Source organism: Haemaphysalis longicornis, unplaced genomic scaffold, assembly GCF_048455015.1.
Source record: "Haemaphysalis longicornis isolate Haplotype H1 unplaced genomic scaffold, Haemaphysalis longicornis Haplotype H1 scaffold_3, whole genome shotgun sequence".
NCBI lineage: Eukaryota > Metazoa > Arthropoda > Arachnida > Ixodida > Ixodidae > Haemaphysalis > Haemaphysalis longicornis.
In genome coordinates, this window is record NW_027526335.1 from 81,481,949 (window position 1) to 81,499,683 (window position 17,735).

General features: G+C 48.7%; 1 protein-coding gene across 1 annotated transcript in view; it reads left to right on the forward strand.

Annotated features, from left to right (window-relative positions):
* The window catches only part of LOC144174738 (testis-expressed protein 10 homolog), a 56,478-nt gene that overhangs the window by 34,938 nt on the left and 3,805 nt on the right, over positions 1–17,735 (forward strand). The window contains exons 11-15 of the mRNA XM_077703575.1: positions 1,984–2,054; positions 2,609–2,760; positions 4,183–4,263; positions 6,743–7,016; positions 7,939–8,057. Coding sequence (XP_077559701.1) covers positions 1,984–2,054; positions 2,609–2,760; positions 4,183–4,263; positions 6,743–7,016; positions 7,939–8,057 — 697 coding nt within the window. The remainder of the gene's footprint in view (positions 1–1,983; positions 2,055–2,608; positions 2,761–4,182; positions 4,264–6,742; positions 7,017–7,938; positions 8,058–17,735) is intronic.

The following is a 17,735-nucleotide window of genomic DNA, read 5'->3' on the forward strand; positions in this document are numbered from 1 at the left end:
CGTTTAGCAGCACAACCACAAATCTACGAATGCTTTTCCGTCTAAGAAATGACGTGAGATATTGTGAAAATTTGGGGGGCGCTTACTGCACAAGAGATATACAACAAATGGCCACCTAAGCTGCTTGAAATGCTAATGTAAGCTGGTTATACATTATATACCCTATATTTCCAATGCCGGCAGCACTGGCCCGTGTCCGAGTGGTCTGGAGCACTAGGTATGTTATTTTGGAAGTCGCAAGTTCAAATCCCCAAGGGTAAAGTTTTATTTTTTTTTTTTGTAAGTTGATTTTTTTTTTTTTTCCCATTTTTGGCCGATGTTTTAAATACTGAGTTCATTATTTTTGGGCCGTAACGTTCACTGCTCCACTGACGAGTTCGCAGAGTGTGCGCTGACTGACCCTGACGCGCTAGCGAGTTCTCGTTGGCGTGCTGTTGCCATAAGCACCGACTGCTTGCGGGCAGTGGGCACAGGCCAGAATCAGCAAACCCTTGGCCTGGTGCGAACACGCTTTTTACGATACAGGCGTGAGTGAGGCAAGCTCCAAATATGAGGGAAAAGCGCATTGCATTTGAGCGTCTGCGGTGACGCGGAGGGCGTTCATCCTCTGCGTAGGCCTTGGCTAGTGATTCCTACAATTCCAAGCCGTCCTAGGAGGCTTATCTTAAACATTTTACACCCAACAACATGGCAGAAGCACGGTATGGCGATTATTGAGATATCGAGAATGCCCATCCAACGATAACGTCTTATGTCAAGCATGTTTTACAGAACCGAAACTGAAACTTGTTTGAATGCTAATCTTGGACATCGTCCAATCATGGTGCACCTCCTCCCGATGTCACAGCCTTTAGTTGGTGCAACCGCCGCAGACCGCGCATGGTATTTTTTCTTCTTTCGGTCTTTATAAAATAATTACCGACTTACCAACCGGATAAACGATGAAAAGTGTTAATTTGAGCCAGTGTATGCAGTGCAAGCAAAAACGGGAGCTTGACAAATTCACTTCAGTGTCCCTTTAAGAGCACTGTGTAGCTGCTTGTGCTTTTACATTTGACTACAGAGTGGGGTTAGCCTGGGTAAATCATCAAAGCTTTCTCTATTATTCTTTAGAAAGTTACTAGCATACTTTTGTGTTTTTTATAATATACAGCAGGGAGTCTCCCCCAAGTTTAATCTCCAACATGTTCATTTCAAGTGATTCTACTCTGTCCCTTGTTTTACCTGCCTACATTCATTCATTGATTAGCTGTCAGGCTGATTCGCCTACTGCGAGCATGCACCAAGTGTCTGTGAATGATGTTTTTATACAACATGAGCCCTTATTTTTAATGAAGCAACCTGCATGTAGAGGCGGGCCACTGTTATCGGTAACACAGCGCATGTGGTTGGTCGCTCTCTGCGGAGTGCCACGACGGGCGCCACGGGAATCTTGCAGCACATGCGCAATCCAGAGTCAGAGTCAGTGCCAGAGGCGGAGATAACTGCGCGTCGTCTGCTACAACTTCTTCCGCTTCGCCGCGCGCGCTGTTGTTTGAAAGCATGGCAGCCATGTCGCTGTATTAAAGTAGTATTGAAGTACTATTAAAGTAGTATTCCCAGTATTATTAAAGTAGTAATAAAGTAGTATTAAAGTATTTGTATTGAAACTGAGGTATCGAGGCCCGCATGCGAGATGCCCCCAAAAAGTTGAAATATTTTGTTATTTGTCTTCTAATAAATCTAAAGCATGGATTTATGAATAGATTTGTTACAGCACCGTGGCTATATTGTTTGTGTACTGTCACCATGCGTGGCAAAGTGTGAGGAACTGTAGCAGGCAACACGCATATTGATGATCTAACTGTAAAAAGTCCATCACACTTTTAAAAACCCTGTGCTTTTCAGTCTTCGTTATTACTGTGGCCTTTGTGTCAGACATGAAATCAAGAATTGTGAAAGCATCGCTGCCAACCTCTTCATCTGCATGCGTTGTTCACTCAGGTTCGATGAATGCAAGAGGGACGCCCTGTACGTGGCAGCTTACAGCAGCTTCCTCCTATGTGTTGCAACAGGTGAGCCAAATGTGTGTGAAGGTGTCTGTGCAAAGACGAAGTTGTGCGCTTGCGGCAAAGTTTAGAGTGTGACAAGATGAAAGTTTGGGCCCGTGGATAGCTATTCAAAATGGTCGATCAGGGTGAAAAGATGGTGACAAAAAAGGTTTGGCCACATACGCTATTTTCATCTAGCTCGAGACGGTGGCCTATTGTTGCAGTTACAAGGCTCCTGCCTCCACGATTATAAAGTGAAAAATGGCAGTTCTGCGATTAACTTTTACTGTTCTCACTTTCCTAACCATATTTTGTAGAAATGATCAAGCAGAGAAATTTTTGGGAAGCTGTCAGAGTTCAGGTACCATGTGCTGTGGAAGCAAAGAAGGGGCCGAAATACTGACAGAAACACAGCAAGGAGTAGACTTGGCTTTTGAAAAAACAGTATCCGCTGGTTAATATTTGTTGGCTTATGAGCTGCTGGTTGCGTGTAAGTGTACACACATTGCAGGTCCTGACGTTCTGCGTTTTGAGTAATTCCTCGAGCCGGTCCCACTGGATTCTTGCCTTCCGCGCAGGCATGTCTCAGAGTGTGGGCAGCCACGCCAAGACGGTGTGGACGGACGACTCGTCCTGGCTGGAGCTGAAGGAGCTCCTTCCCGAAGTGAGCCAACTGGCTGTGGTGCCCATCGACTGGGACGCCCTCCCGCGCCACCTCGCAGTGGCCGAGGTGGGTGGTTCGCGGGAAACACGTTTTTATTCATTCACGTTGCTTCACCGTCATCGAATGTGGTGGCCAAGATGGATGGGGGAGGGTGAGGGGCTGGGGGAAGGTTGTCCTTGCCCTGTTGGATGCTGACCTGTTCGAGTCGTGGGAGGGTGTGGGTGGTTTGACGAGGGTTTCGGAGCTCGGGACTAGTTCGTGCGTGCTTTGCATGCTGCTTGCAAGTTTTTATACACCCTGGGTGTAACAGGTTAATTAATCCAGTCACGCTGCACTTGTGGGTGTCAGGATGAAGTCTTCAAAAGCTTGTGCTGTGCAGTTTGGCTTGGCCTTTTGTAGAGCTGGTGCCCTTGCACTCTTGCATTTTAGCTTACTTGCATCGTACCTTTCTGTAGCAAAAAGATCAGTGGTTGTCTTCCTGCGAGTGTTTGTGCAGACTGCACGTTTGTGTGTAGTCATTCGGTTTTCCCGCGAAGGAGAGGGTAAAAGGAAATTTTTCCAGTATACACTCCTGTGTTGTGAAAGACTGGACTGTCTTGGTGTGTCACTTGACCCGTACCTTTCAGTTCAACATCTGCTGTAAGCCCACATTGACGGGGAGACAGTTGCTTTCTGTGGTGGTTGCGTGCTCCAGTGGTGATTCTTAGTTTGGGATCGGTAGTAAGTCAGCATTGCTGGGGACCAGCAGAGTTGAAATATATGCCTGCGTGCATGGATAATGTGAAGATAATGCTTCTTGCACATTGTTGCGAGTTGTAAGAGGCTGTTTGAGTTCATTGGCCCCACTGCCTCCTTGTCATCCTAATGTGGCTCAGTAAGATGTTCAAGGGTGAGAAGCTGCTTCCAGTTGATCAAGTGATAAGGAGCGCTCTGCGGTAGTTTCTTGGGGGACACTGGTGTTGAGGTTGGAAAATTTGCCAAAAAAAACAATTTTCTCCATTAATGTTGTTTGCAGTCTACAGGTCCCAAAGAATGTACCTGCAAAATATTGTACCTGTTCCATAAATATTTACAAAGCTGTCACCCTTAGATACCACCGTTTTGCAATGGTTTTGTTTGTGCTAAATGTCACATTTGGTGTAGAGGATAGATGAAAATATGTGAATTACTTCATCGGTTTATTCCAAATTTCCTGTTCTCGTAATGAAATCACCCTGTTCTGGTGATCTAGTCATTCTGACAGATCCTCAAACAAGTGACTGTTTTTGTTACTTATGTTTTCTTGCCAATTATAATGGGGGGAATCCCTTCAGTGTGAATTATTACACTTAGAGCAAACAACTCTTCGTGGGTGGTCGTGTCTATGTTTTTTCTTCACCCCTGTGGTCAGTGCATCAGGAATGTAGTGTATTTTTGCATCATCCTATAACACATTCTAAATACTCTCTTGTGGGCAGCTGACGCTGATTATTGTGCCACTTGTTGCAGGTGGTAGCCAGGTCCCTGGAAGCGTTTCCTCCATCTTGGGACATGATGAAGATCTTTGAGCCGTTCCTGCACCAGCTCATAGTAAGTCAGCAGGCACTTGGGTATGTTTGGGCCATAGAGTTCCTTAGTAAGTACACCAGAGGGGAAGCTGCACCCGGGAATCCATGTCGTCGTAGGGAACAATCTTCACCCACTTGCCATCCATTTTTATCCATATTGTGTAAACTTGTTAGCCCATTGAGGATGAGATATAGTTGAATTTTCATCAGCTATTAATTTCAAAGGCTAATAAGAAGCGCAGGCAAGAACCAAGTCCCCGTAGTATGTGTGTGCTTTTGATTGGTGCCATGCTCTGCCAGTTAGTTGCCCAAACCCTTGCAGATTGTCTTTCTTTTTGGGCCTGGTTTGCACATTTTCATTTCTTTGAAGACTGAGCACTCGCATGGTGTGCCATCTAGGGAGTCGCGTACTAGACCATATCCCCATACTTTCAACCTTCTGCTATAGCAGCTCTGCAGTTCTGGGTTGATGGTGTGGGGGCATGATGTCAGGATGTCGCAATGAAATCCTGATTTTGAGTCCTGTCATTATGGTTTTTTGTACCTAAAGAAGGTTTGCTGTCAGGCATTTATTTATAGAAACTGGAATGCGCACGAATAACGGGTGCAGACAGGAAAGACACATACAAGCGCTTCATTCGTGTTCTTTCAAGTTATTCGTGCACTTTCAAGTTTTCAGTGATGCACCAACTTGTGGTGTTGCTTCAGTTAGTTTATTTATGGGCCAGTTTTGGCAAAGTGCAATCAATGGCAGTGTTCAGTTGTGCAAAACGAAAATACGTGCCCGATTCTGCTGGCGCTAAATGCTCTCCAGAAGTGATATTGCTCAGTGGGGGTTGTCCTTCTAAAATCGTCATTGTAGCTTAAATTACCGGAAACACCTGGCTGCTTTTTACAGCCAGGTGTTCATGGCTAGGGCGAATGGTTTGTTAGCGAGCCAAAAACCCTCCAAAGCATAAGTTCGCATGTGTGAAAGAGACCGAGTGTGACGGGCGAAACCACAGAGGGAAAGGGAACAGCGGGGTCTTTCATGACGAAACGCGCTATGGCCACGTGCTTGTTATGCAGCTGGCGAGCTACAAAGGGAAAGAGAACGCTGTCGCAGTGGATTGCGCGTTTGTGTGAGGAATGGTGTCGTGATCAGTGGCAGGAGTATGACGGGAGTGCGCCCGTGCTGATTTGAGGCGGCAACGACGCTGCGGCCAGAAAAAAAATTCATACAAAATGTGGTGTAAATGTAGTGGTACTGTTGTACCACCACGTCGCCGATACAGCTTCTTTTTATCTAAGATGGGATGTAAATGTAGTTGTACTGTTGTACCCGCTGGTCAACCACCTTCGCGGAGTGGAATGGCCGCGGAGCTGAGGAGGAAGTGATTGTATCGTGTCCAGAGAAAAGGCCTAGTTAGGGCCGGTGTGCCTCAGATGATGGTCAGTGTGCCTTGGCTTTTAGCACCGCCTTCGGCCCTCAGGATGACCCGCTGTTGGATGTCACGATCCTTGCTAAGCAGCACGCCCTCCCACTGCTCTTTGCTGGTGATTACTGTATTTACTCGAATCTAGCCTCGATTCTAGGCCTGCACCCCCGAAATTCAGAAGGTCAGAAAATAAAAAAAACTAACCTCGAATGTAAGCCGAATCAAAAAAGACGCTGGACCAAGACTAGAACATGCACTTTATTTTTTGTGGTGCTTGTTGTAGCATGTTCAATGCTCACCCGCAGGCTGAACCCAAACCGCGAACTGCTCCATAAAATGAGCGGCCCAGCCCCTGCTGGCCTTGAACTGAGCTTGCACAACATTTCGAATGTTTGCAATCTCCGTCGCCTTCGCCTGTATTGGTATCTCTGTCGTCACAGGCATTTCACCCTCTCTCTGCTGGTGAGTAAAGTCAGCGCTGCCTTCTCCACCTCGTGGTATAGGTCTTTCTTGCATCCTGTGAAGCCCATTTTGCTTGGTGGCACAGTTTAAATGTTCGTTCTACTGCTTCCACCATTGGCGCACGTTCTTCTCGTTGACTCCGAAGTCATGCTGTGGTCGGAGGTTTGAAGTTCTCTTGACCTCCAAGAAGGCTTCCGCTTAAAAGCCACGGTGTAGGGGCACCGCTTGGTGGGTGCCATTGTGCCGCGAACACGGGCACTTCTCGAGGTCACGCAATGACATACGTAAACAAGCACGGATTGCTGAGAGCTTGGTTTACAACATATGGTTCACAATGTTCAAACAGGCAAAATGGAGCCTGAAAACCATGGAGTTCTGAAAACCATTGAAAACCTGCCAGCTGCAAGCCTGTGGCCGCAAGTTGGCGTCGAGTGCCTAGCGGTGGCAGGAGAGCCGCATCCTCAAATCTAAGTCGACCCCCAACTTTCGTAAATGACTTTTTTAAAAAAAAGTATTGGCCTAGATTCGAGTAAGTACGGTGTAAAGATGCCCTTCGGGTTACTGAAGTCTGTACCTTGTATTGCAGGGCATTCCCAGATGAATCTGTATTTGTGTTTCCAGGAGGCGTACCCGCACCTGAGCTGCTCGGCAGCCCTGGCCCTGGTGCACCTGGCGGGGCGGAGGCGCACGGCGCAGCAGCTGCCCTGGCTGCTGGCGCCCCCCTGGGGGCGCCTGGTGGTGGGCTTGGCTGCGGGGCTGCTGTGCGTGGCAGCGCAGCTGGCCGCCACCCTGCCGCGTGCGCTGCCGGTCGTGCTCCGAGCCACGGGGGGCCTGATCGCCCGCTGCCCCTCCCTGTGCGATGACCTGGTCGGCCTGCTCTGCCCCGTCATTGAGTGTGAGAGCTCTGCTACCTGTGCTGGCTGTGCTAGTTACTAACCCTGTACTAGTTATTGATACCCCTCCCCTCCTGTCTTGGCCATCAAAGTACAAGTGTATTTCAGTTAAGCTCACCTTTTATGCCGTCAACTGACAACGCCAGGATTGCTGCTTTTGGGATTTGGGGTGTTTGCATAGAGGGCGAGCAGTTTTGGTTATCGACTGGGGCCATACAGAACTGGCACGAACCAGCGCCTTCTGCATGGTGCGGGACACCAATAAAATGATCGCATAGACCACATCCAAGCCTAAAAAGATCCAGAGCATCTTAATTTATAAAAAAGAAATATGTATGCAAATAATTTAGAAGAGTGTAGTGGAATAGGCATAGCAGGACATCAATAGAATGATGTAGTAGGCTGCGTTCTGCACCTAAGCCTACCTAAAAAAAATACCAAAGCATTCTAACTTATAAAAAAATGCATATAATTATTAAGGGAATTATTTTTCCAAAAAATATTTGTTGGGCCAAAAGCAACCTGAATTTGCATACTCAAACCTATGCCAGTGATATTCATTCCAGGCAGAGCACTTCCATGCCATCGGGGGGCTCAACAGCGAGTGTTTTTGCAGCTGCTCAACAGATCATCAGCTGTGGGGAGAGAACGTCACTGGATGGTTCTAGTATTAAAAAAAATGTGTGCTCGAGAAAAATTAATTGGTGATATCTTTACACGTTGGCTGTCAGTGATTACCATAGACACCATGTCAGCTTGAAAAAGATACAGGTGGTATCTTTAAATGTTGGCTGTCACTCATCACCATAGACACCATGCAAGCTTGAAAAAGATATAGAATGGCGCGTTCTTGGGTTGCTTGTTGCTACCAGAAAGCAAGCCTGTGCACTCCTTTTTTTTTTCCCCCGCTCCTTGTTCTTCCAGTGTCCCTGTCGACGTCCTCTCACGAGCTGGTGTGTGGTGCCCTCTGCCTTCTTCGCAAGCAGGGCCTCCTGAGTGTGCCAGCCAGGAGCCATGCAGTCAAAATTTTGGCTGCTGTCGGGGTAAGGAGCTGAACTCTTTTTACCGTTTTTTTTTTTCTGTCTCTCCTTTTCATAAGTCTGCTGTAGGTCGTGCATCACACAGGAGTAGGAGCACATTCTGTTACATTCAGGAAGGCATCCCCGAGCCGGGCTACATCGCCTCCGTCATGTATGGTAGCGTGGTGGTTGAGCGTCTTGCTAAAGTTGCTGCCTTGGTGATGATGACAGGAAGCTAAAGGCAAACTTTAACTGATTTACTGCATGGCAAAAGATGAACTGCGATGATACAGAAACAATACCCTTACGGGCGGGATTACAGCAGAACAACAGCATAGATTCGTTGCTGCAATACGAATAGAACTATCCACCAAGAGCATGGGTGTTGTACGCAAAAGCCGTAATGGCTGCAGGCCTTTCCCAGTGCTTCTTTGCACATGGCCCAAAAATAGTACAAATACACACAAACGCTCCTTCCAGAGTTCGTGAGAGCCGCCAGTAGCGGCGCTATACTCGGGTACAACTTAAAAGGGCACTGACACAAAAATTTTGAATCTTGTTTTTTTTGTTGTGATAAGTAGCTAGTGACCTATTTATAACCTGTAGAAACCTCATTTGCTTCAGCGTGCGACGGTTGTTTAATTAGAGGCATTTTCAATGCGGCCAGTCGCAGTTTCGGTTTCAGCGAGTGCCGCGAAACGATGGATTTTGTGTGAACAAGCTGACCACGTGACCGTCGGAGGGATATCACAGAGCAGGGCCGCCGCAGCACTGTCGAATCCGCATCGACGGCAGTTTCTGCGAATGCCCCCACGTACTGATCTCGTGAGGCGCTTAATTAAAAAGCGACCGTGGATGTGACGCAGGTGCTGCGAGTGCAAACGCTACCGCGGCTAAAGAACGACGCGCGACGCTCGGGACGGTGGGTGGCAAGACGCGCGCTGGGAGCAGCCGGCCGGTCTGCCTACAGGTCCGCCTACAGATGTGTTCGGCTTAGCACTGCGGCGGATATTCGAGTGCCGCTCTCGTAAGCGGTGCAGATGACAATTTTTAATGCAACCCGCCATCGCATCATTAACTCCTTTCTCATGTAAGCCACCATGGTCGGGACTTGGGGACAATTTCGTGCAGCGGTAACAAGCTATCACTCGAGCTACCTGCGCCGGCCTGGGCAACTTCGCGGCCGTGGCCGCCGCCTGCACAGCGACCGTGCGGCTAGCTCAGTGGGCTTTTCGTGCCTCCGGCGCGTTTTCGCATCCAATTGTAATAAACAGGAATAGAAACAGAGTCCTGGAATCTCTGTAGAACTTTGGTCGTGGCTAGCTGCCCGATGAGCTGACGAAATCACGGCGCCTCCGCCGCCAACGATCGGGTCGTTCGTCTCGAGAAGAAGCTCTGCCCTCCGGCCCTGCGATTGGAGCGGCGAGCCGGCGAAAAACACCGGCAGTGCGGAAGCGGCAAACACAAACTCGTGACGTGTTTGGATGTTGTTTATTTACACAAAATCCTCGGGATGTCGATTGTGCGTGGTCCTCCGCTGGCTGCTTGGTTGCGTTTCGCACACTTTAAAATTGATTTTAAATATGTTCTAGGCTGTATTCGCCGCTGATATTTTGCAGATGATGTAAATGTGTTCCCACCAATCTATCTCCGAAGTTATCTCGCCTTCAAAATTTTGTGTCAGTGCCCCTTTAAGAACGGCAACGGAAGTTGCCACCGTGCCTCATCACCACAGCCGGATGTCGCACCACGCGGCGCAAGTAGTGTGTTACTGGGAATATTCTGAACACGGCACGAGGCGTTTTTGTGATTTTTTGAAGTTAATATGCGTATAAACGACTGCAGCGACGACAAACAAACTACGTGAGAAAATGCAGACGATATCACGCATTCATAGCAAACTCCTTTCAAAACGTGCGCGCCCCTTTACAATCGGGTCCGTCGCTTAGGTGGAGTGATACCGTACATGAGCTATTGCCGTTCTTAACTTGTTCCCAAGTATAGTTGAGCCTGAGAGAGTGAGAGAGGAGATCTCGGCGAGCAGCATCCGCTTTTCCGGTGCACGTCTCAACACGAAGAAGTTTGTTCGTGTTTTGTAGCTGCAATTGCTTGAGCAGGGCAGTAGCCAGAAATATTTTTCGGATGGGGTTATGGGTTATCAGAAGGAAGGAGTTTTGCTGCAAGGAACACTAAGCCTCACTTATGTGCTGGCTGGAAAAAATTTTGGAAGGGGATTAAACCCCCTCTGGCTATGTCCCTGGGATTGGGTCACCGCCAACGGGCCCTGCGTGGCAGGTGCACGTAGTGAACATGTTTGAGGAGGGTAGGCTTTGCCACTAGGCACTAGGCACAGGAGCACTGCACGAAACTTGCAGCACGAGGGAACAGGGTAGCATCGCGCTGAATTGTAACAACTTCTCCGGCGGGGGTCCAAGATCTTGATGGATTCGATGGTCTTCAACTGTTGTCTTGAGGGATGCTCTCAAGGAGCAGTGCTCGGCAAATGCTTGACTCCTGGCTTGGGCCATACGACACCGTGTCATTCTTCTGGGTGACTTGCCTGAGGGCACTGTGCTGGAGGTTCACCGGATGGATCAGTGGACAAAGAGTTGTTTCCCCAGAACGTCTCTGGCTTGGTCAGACAAGCAACAGAACAACACAAAAGGCACAACCGCATCGCCGGCAAGTGCAAAGACAATTCTACACCGAAGCTCTACTGGGCTTCTAGTTGCAACAAAACATGCGATTAACTAACTACACTTGTTATATTTTAGCCCAGCAGTACTTTAGCAAGTACGTGAACTTGAAAGGTGACGTTTCACATGATTGGAAATGTCCCACACAAAAAGAATTGGTAATCGTAAAGGGCGAGACGTGTTTCAGGAAAAACAAAGCAAACGAGAAAGTCAGGCGTCTACAGGCCACTTCTCATGGCGAGAGCTGCGACTTGAACTCTCAGAATCGCCGTGAGCTTTCCCCTTTTCGAATCGCACCTTAGGAGCGCCTGTTCTTCAGAGGTTGCTGTGACAGGTTAAGAGGACATCGGTTATTCTCTGAGACGCACCTCAAGCACGCGGAGAAAACTGCCCTAATTTTCACCGCCCAAGCAAGGCGTGTGCTTTCATGCTCCTCGGAGGCTCCAAGTTCCATGAAGGCACGGCGCAACACGAGCGTACGGCAATGCCACTCGGCGTGCTCACACGGGAACATGCGCCGCCAGAATGCACGGAAGCTTTTCCTCTCCTCTCATCTACCGCCTTTTTTTGCTACACCCTCGGTAAGCAAACACCAAAGGGTGTTACAGTCGAGTCCCGCTACAACGAAATTCACAGGACACGTGAAAAATTTCGTTGTGGCGGAACTTCGTTAATGCGAAAATTACTGTTATACGTACGCCAAACAGCCAAGCCACGAACAAAACAATCGTTCGTGACATCTCCACGATGACGGGAGGGGGGAAACCAAAGGTTGTGATATACCTAAGGTGGTGAACAACTGTCTAACTTCACCAAAGAATGCATTTAGTGTCGCTGTTACACCATTTCCTTACATTGCGGCCAACCGCTAACTCAACGCTCGCGCCCGGGCGATCGCGAAACACGCATTTTACGGCACATGCACCGCAGCAGTGAAGCGGTTTATGTTATAAAAATTTAACTGTATATGTATGACAGTCAGCAAGTTTGGCAAGTTTACGCTTACCGGAACTTTATTTCCAGAAGTCAGTGAGCCTGGCTTGCTTATGCTTTAGCAAGCAACGGCATTACGCGAGTCTCACAGTCCGTTAGAAGAGCCATCGCAACGTCATCGTCGTGTGCTCCTATAACTTTTCTGATAATATCAAAAGCGTCCATTACTTTGGAAGCAGTCGCTGGAGTCAGCGTGTCTTGGGAATCATCTTCCCCAGACGACGAAACATCACCACGCTTTTGCGCGCTCTTGATGATCTCAGCATTGCTCAACTCTTCATAAACCTCTACGTTGGCGTTGACGTTAACGAAGTCGTCCAGCTGAACATCGGCAGCCACAAATCCCTTGTCCTTAACTCTTTCGTTACGGCGGAAAAACGGCCGATTTTAGGTGCTTCCACAAAAATGTTTTTTTTTCTCTTGAGCTACTGGACACACGTAGCCTTGCTATGCATTAAATTGTAGCTTATAGATTGCTCTTCCAAACACAAAGCAGCAGTTTTGTTAAAGGTACAATTACTTACAGTTTATTCGTCAAGTAATCAGAAAAAAGCCCCCCAGAAAAGTATACGAAAAACACAAATCGGCACTTTTACCGAAAATAAAAATTATTTCAGGTATTTTAAGATATACAAATTGTTCCTACGTTCCTTGGCTATGATTCAATATATAAATCAACAGTGTACACCAAGGTTTGGAGTTTTGAGGGCCCGTCTACCTAGCACAACTGACGGCTGTACCACGCTGCGAGGGCACTCAAGGGTGAGTGAGTCTCTGTAAAATGCGCATCCAAGTACCGTACTTACCCGATTCTAACGCGCAATTTTTTTACGGGAAAAATAGGTCGAAAAATTGCATGCGCGTTAAAATCGGATACGAAACCGAAACCGAAACAGCGGAAATTTCGTCCCACCCATCGCCATCACCATGTCAAGATGGCGCTCAAGCTTTTAGAAACGATTTTTCGGACGCAGGAATCATAGGCGCCTAGGCTTTTCTATCGGCGTTCACGCAAATCGTCAAATCGTTCCACTTGCGCGCTTGATAACAGCAATGGCAGCAGCGGCTCTCAGGCGTTCAAAACGAGCGGTCGGCTGAAGCGTGCGCCTCTGGAGAAGCTCGCGGGATGGGCGTGTGAGGCGCGGGCCACGATCCCATCGACCATGGTTGAACGTTAGTTCAGAAGTGTGGCATCGCGAACGTGCTTGGCGGCACCGAGGGCGAGATGTTCCGGTCAGCGCAGAGCGACGAGGAGAGAGACGAATGACATTAATTCGGCGTATAAATCACCCGTTTCTCTCGCATTCGTTTTTCTTGCTCACACAGTTGCGAGCGCGTTACAATCGGAGGTGCAAGTTTTTTCGGCTTTTTGTCAGGAAAATCTGGTGCGCGTTAGAATCGGCTAATTACGGTATACTCTTTTGTGTCCTCGCACAAAGTCTTTATCAGTTCGGTGGTAAAAAACAAAAAAAAAATCCAGCGCTCTCGACAAGCGTCGCACCTGAACGCTGCAGCGCTAATCTGACACGAGCGCCAGGTCATCTTGAAGGTGATAGCGCGATATGGCGCGGTGCATTTGGCAAAATATCCTGGCCGTACGTTGTCGAGACCCTAAACACAAAATCAAAACCGCAGTCATCAGATAAGAAGCACGTTTTGTTTATAAATACAGCGCGGAGTTACAACGAAATTACCTGCCAGCGCTTGTTGAAGTGCGAGGCACCTGAACCGGAGCTTCGTCGTCCTAACTAAAATCTGAAGATCCCACATCATTGCTTGACCCCTCACTGCTGCTGGAATCAGAAAAATCGACAGCAGGAGCTCCCGAAGTGCTTGCTACAGCAGTCCGACTGTGCGGAGAGCGGCGCGAATCCGACGCAATTTTTCCTCCTCCTCCGCACCCCCTTCGGTTCAAATTTCTCTTGCTACGCCACCACCACACGAGAAACATAAACAAACGAAACCGAAATTGAAAGAGAAGTTGCCAATGAACACACCAGATGGCGATAGTTGTCTGTGGAGCGCGGGTTTCAGATTTTGCGGGAGATTTAAAATCATCAGACGCCGGCTTCCGATGGCCTATGGCGCCGTCGTGAAAGAGTTAAGGGCCGTCAACTGCGAAGGGATTAGCGCGTCTTCAGCCTGCTCTGACGCGAGCTCATCTCCGGGTTCGGTTGAGCTGTTCGCCTCTTGGCTGTTCCCAAACCCGCAGTGTTTGAAGCAGTTGGATATCGTTTCGCACTTCAACGTGCTCCACGTAGCAGCCATCATTTGAAGTGCCATATACAGGTCGATCTTCGTCTCTCGGCCAGTTTCAATGTTGAGCAGAAGGCGCTGCATTAACCTGCTGCGGTACGCTCGTTTCAGGCTCACAATCACCCCTTGGTCCAACGGCTGTATTAGAGACGTACAGTTCGGAGGAAAGTACTTCACCTCTGTGTTCGTCAGAACAATGTCGTCGATTTGATGGGCTGAGCAGTTTAACAGTAAACAAACTTTGCGGCCTTGCCTCTTCTTGTCACGGTCAAAGGCAACAACCCACTCTGTGAAAATTGAGCGCGAAATCCAGGCCTTTTTGTTCGTTTGCTACATACTTTATTGGAAGGCCTCGATTGCCTTTAAAACACCGCAGCTTAGCACTTCTGCTAATTACCAGGGGTGGGCGCTTATCTGAACCTTCCATGTTGGCACACAACAGCACAGTAACTCTCTTTTTGCTGTGCTTCCCACCGTGGCAACGCTGTCCTCTAAAATCAAGCGTCGTTGAAGGTAGCATCTCGTAAAACAAGCCAGTCTCATCAGCGTTGTAAATGTCCGATGTACGGTACTGCTCAAGCATGCTCGCGACATTATCGGAAATCCACTCCGATGCAGCTTCCCTATCAGCGGCCGCCAACTCGCCAGACAGCACCTTACCATTAATGCCGTGCCGGGTTTTGAAGTGGCTAAGCCACCCCGTGCTGTCCTTGAAATCGTTGAGGCCAAGCAAGCACGCATACTGAAGGGCCTTCTGCTGCACAGCCGCTCCGTTCAGTGGAATGTTTCTTACTCGTGCGTCCACAAACCACGTGTAGACGGCCTTGTCAAGCTCATGATGTTTGGGCAGCGTCACTTTTTTGTGCTGTGAAGACGTACCAGAAGCAAGAGCCTTGTGGATGGAGTCTTTGTTTTTCAGCACCGTCGACAGCGAGCTCGGTGAAATGTTGAAATCGTGGGCAATGTTCGCTTTCTTCCTACCGCCTTCTGCTTCGGTGATAATCTTTGCCTTCTCCTCGAGAGAGAGAAATTTGCGCGTCTTCGTTTTCGTAGCCATTTCAACCGACACCGACGCAACACAGAAAATCGCCGATTGCGGTCGCGGCCGCATGATGACCACGGGTGGCTATGGATTGCAGTGGCTCAAATTCGCACTTTGTCTTCTAATATGGCAGCCACTCAACTTCAGTGCGGTTCCAGTTTCGGTTGGGAAAACTTAAGCGTAAATACGATCGTCGCAGCTTTGGAAGGGTCGTCTAATTTGACTGCTCGGAAATGCCCATTTCAGTGAAGTCCCAGTTTCGTTCTCGTTGAAGCGGAAATATCCAATAAAACACTTTCATTATTAAGGGGCTGTTTTGTATTACTTTCTATGGGAAGCTGGCGGGGAACCGATAAACCTTCGTTGTGGCGAAAATTTCGTTGTAGCAGCGTTCGTTGTGGCGGGGTTCGACTGTATAAGTCTTTTTTCCATCTGTCAAGGTTACACTAGATCCGTGCTACCCGATCCCATAAGACAGCTCAGCCTTGTGCAACACCGAAACCTTTACAAGCACCGCTGGCTGTTGCTCAAGATTGTGTACCTGGGCTGATGCAATTGACTAGCGCAGTCAGGGCATTGTCTTTGCTCTTAGCTGTGCTGTCGAAACCATTTGGTGTCTTGACTGCACATTTTGGCACAATGTCGCTCGAGTCTGAACTGCCCTCCAAGGAAACACCTTCATTTTCAGCAAACTCGTGCTGCCTCCTGTCGTGAGCCTCTGCTAATGCACTATCTCCACTATCTCTCTCAGTCACCCCACTTTTCTCAGAGGTGGTGACACTATACTTAATATTGCCCTCGCAGTGAGCTCAGTGCTGTGGTTTTCTGTGGTGCTGTCAGTGCTCTGACAGCTCATCATCACCAGCCCCTACAGCGAGTATAGCCTGTATCAGCTCTGGCTTTCTCAGCGCGTCCGCAGCATCTAAGCGCAACTCTGTTGCAAGCTCCAGCAGCCGGGGCTTTTTCAACGCTTTTAAATTCATGGCTGGTCGAAGTACTATTTTCTCACTGCACCAAAATAGTTTTGCGTGAGAAACGTGTGCGACAAAAACACAAGCACTACCAGCTATCCTCTGAAGCCTGGTAAAACTCGGTAAAAAAAGGCTCCATTGACCGCCGTGAATTCTGCGAAGTCCAAAGCTGCATTGACATCTGTGGTGCTGGATCACTCACCGTTGGCACCAGTTGCTACATTTGGGAAGGTGTCCCCGAACCGGGCTTTGTTGCCTCCGCCTTGTGTGGTAGTGTGGTTGCCACTGGGTGGTTGCATGGCATAGTTTTATTTCGAACCTTTGAAATTTGAACCTTTCCCCTCCCTACCTCGAAAAAAAAAAAAAAGAAAGAAAAGTACTAATAGGGAACCAGTGAAGAAAATGCAGTTGTAATTTATGATGCAGCCAACACGATCATGCAGTATGACAATGCAAGACAATTCAGAGTGTGTCATTTCTATTAGAGGCTACATCAAGGGTCTAATACCATATTTACTCACATACTACCGTATTTATTCAAAAATAGGTGGAGCACGAATATAGGTCGACCCCCTAAAAATTGAAGTCGCCGAGAAAAAAAAAAAATTCGATCATAGGTCGACCCATATTTTTAAGAGAAAACTTGAGGAAACTTGTTAAAACTCACATTTATTTACAACGAGGTCGCTTAAACCTCACTGGTCGGAGCCACATGCTGCGTCGTCGTCGGAACTTCCAGAAATGTCATCGTCGTCGGATGCTTCACTGGCGTCCTCCGCATTCCAGACGGCGTTGTCCTTGGTGCCGTCGAGGGCGTTGGAGATGCCGCACTTCTTGAATGCTGTTCGAATGATGTCTGCAGGCAGGTCCTCCCACCCGTTCTTCACCCAAGCCGCTACTTCACTCAGCGGAGCCTTGTTACGGCGTCTCGTCGGGTTCTTGGCGGCGTCATCCCTCACCAGCCACTCTTTGTAGGACGCAGCGACACAGGCCTTAAAGGGCTTGTTGACGCTCACGTCCAAGGGCTGCAGTTGCGACATCACCAGGTCCGTACCAGCCTCCCGGACAGCCTCCTTCACCCCCCGGCAAATGTGGCCTCTGAAAGAGTCAAGGACCAGCCCATTTCGGAGCTTCAAGTTTGCTCCCAGTCGCCTCATCCACACCATCCTGAACCACTCCTTGACCGTCTCTTCATTCATGAAGCGCTTTTTGTTCGCGTGGATGCTCACATTCGCCGGGAACACTTCGCCTATCGGAATAGTCTTCCAGCGAAACACAATGTACGGCGGCAACTTCCAGCCGTCAGCAGTGCAGCACAGCATCACTGTGAAGCGCATGTGTTCATTGCCTGTCGTTAACAGGCGCACGTCCTTGGCTCCTTTCGCTGTGACGGTCGTGCGGCTGGCATATCGAAATAGACGGGAGTTTGAAATAGACGGGAGTTTGATAAGCATTCCCGATCTGGCCGAGAAGGTAGGTGTGCTCCTGCCCGAGCTTGATCACGTAGCGCTGGAATGCCACCAGCCGCTCTTCGTACTCCGCTGGAAGGCGTTGGCAGATGGTCGTTCTGTGACGAAGGGAGAGTCCATTGCGTTGCATGAATTTCTGGACCCACTCCCGACTGGCTTTGAAGGCTGAACGACCGATCCCGCCTCGCAGCGCCAACTGCCGAGCTTTAGTCTGAATATCTTCGCAGGACACCTGAAGTCCTTTCGCACGCCCCTCTTCCACGAGCAGCCGGAGT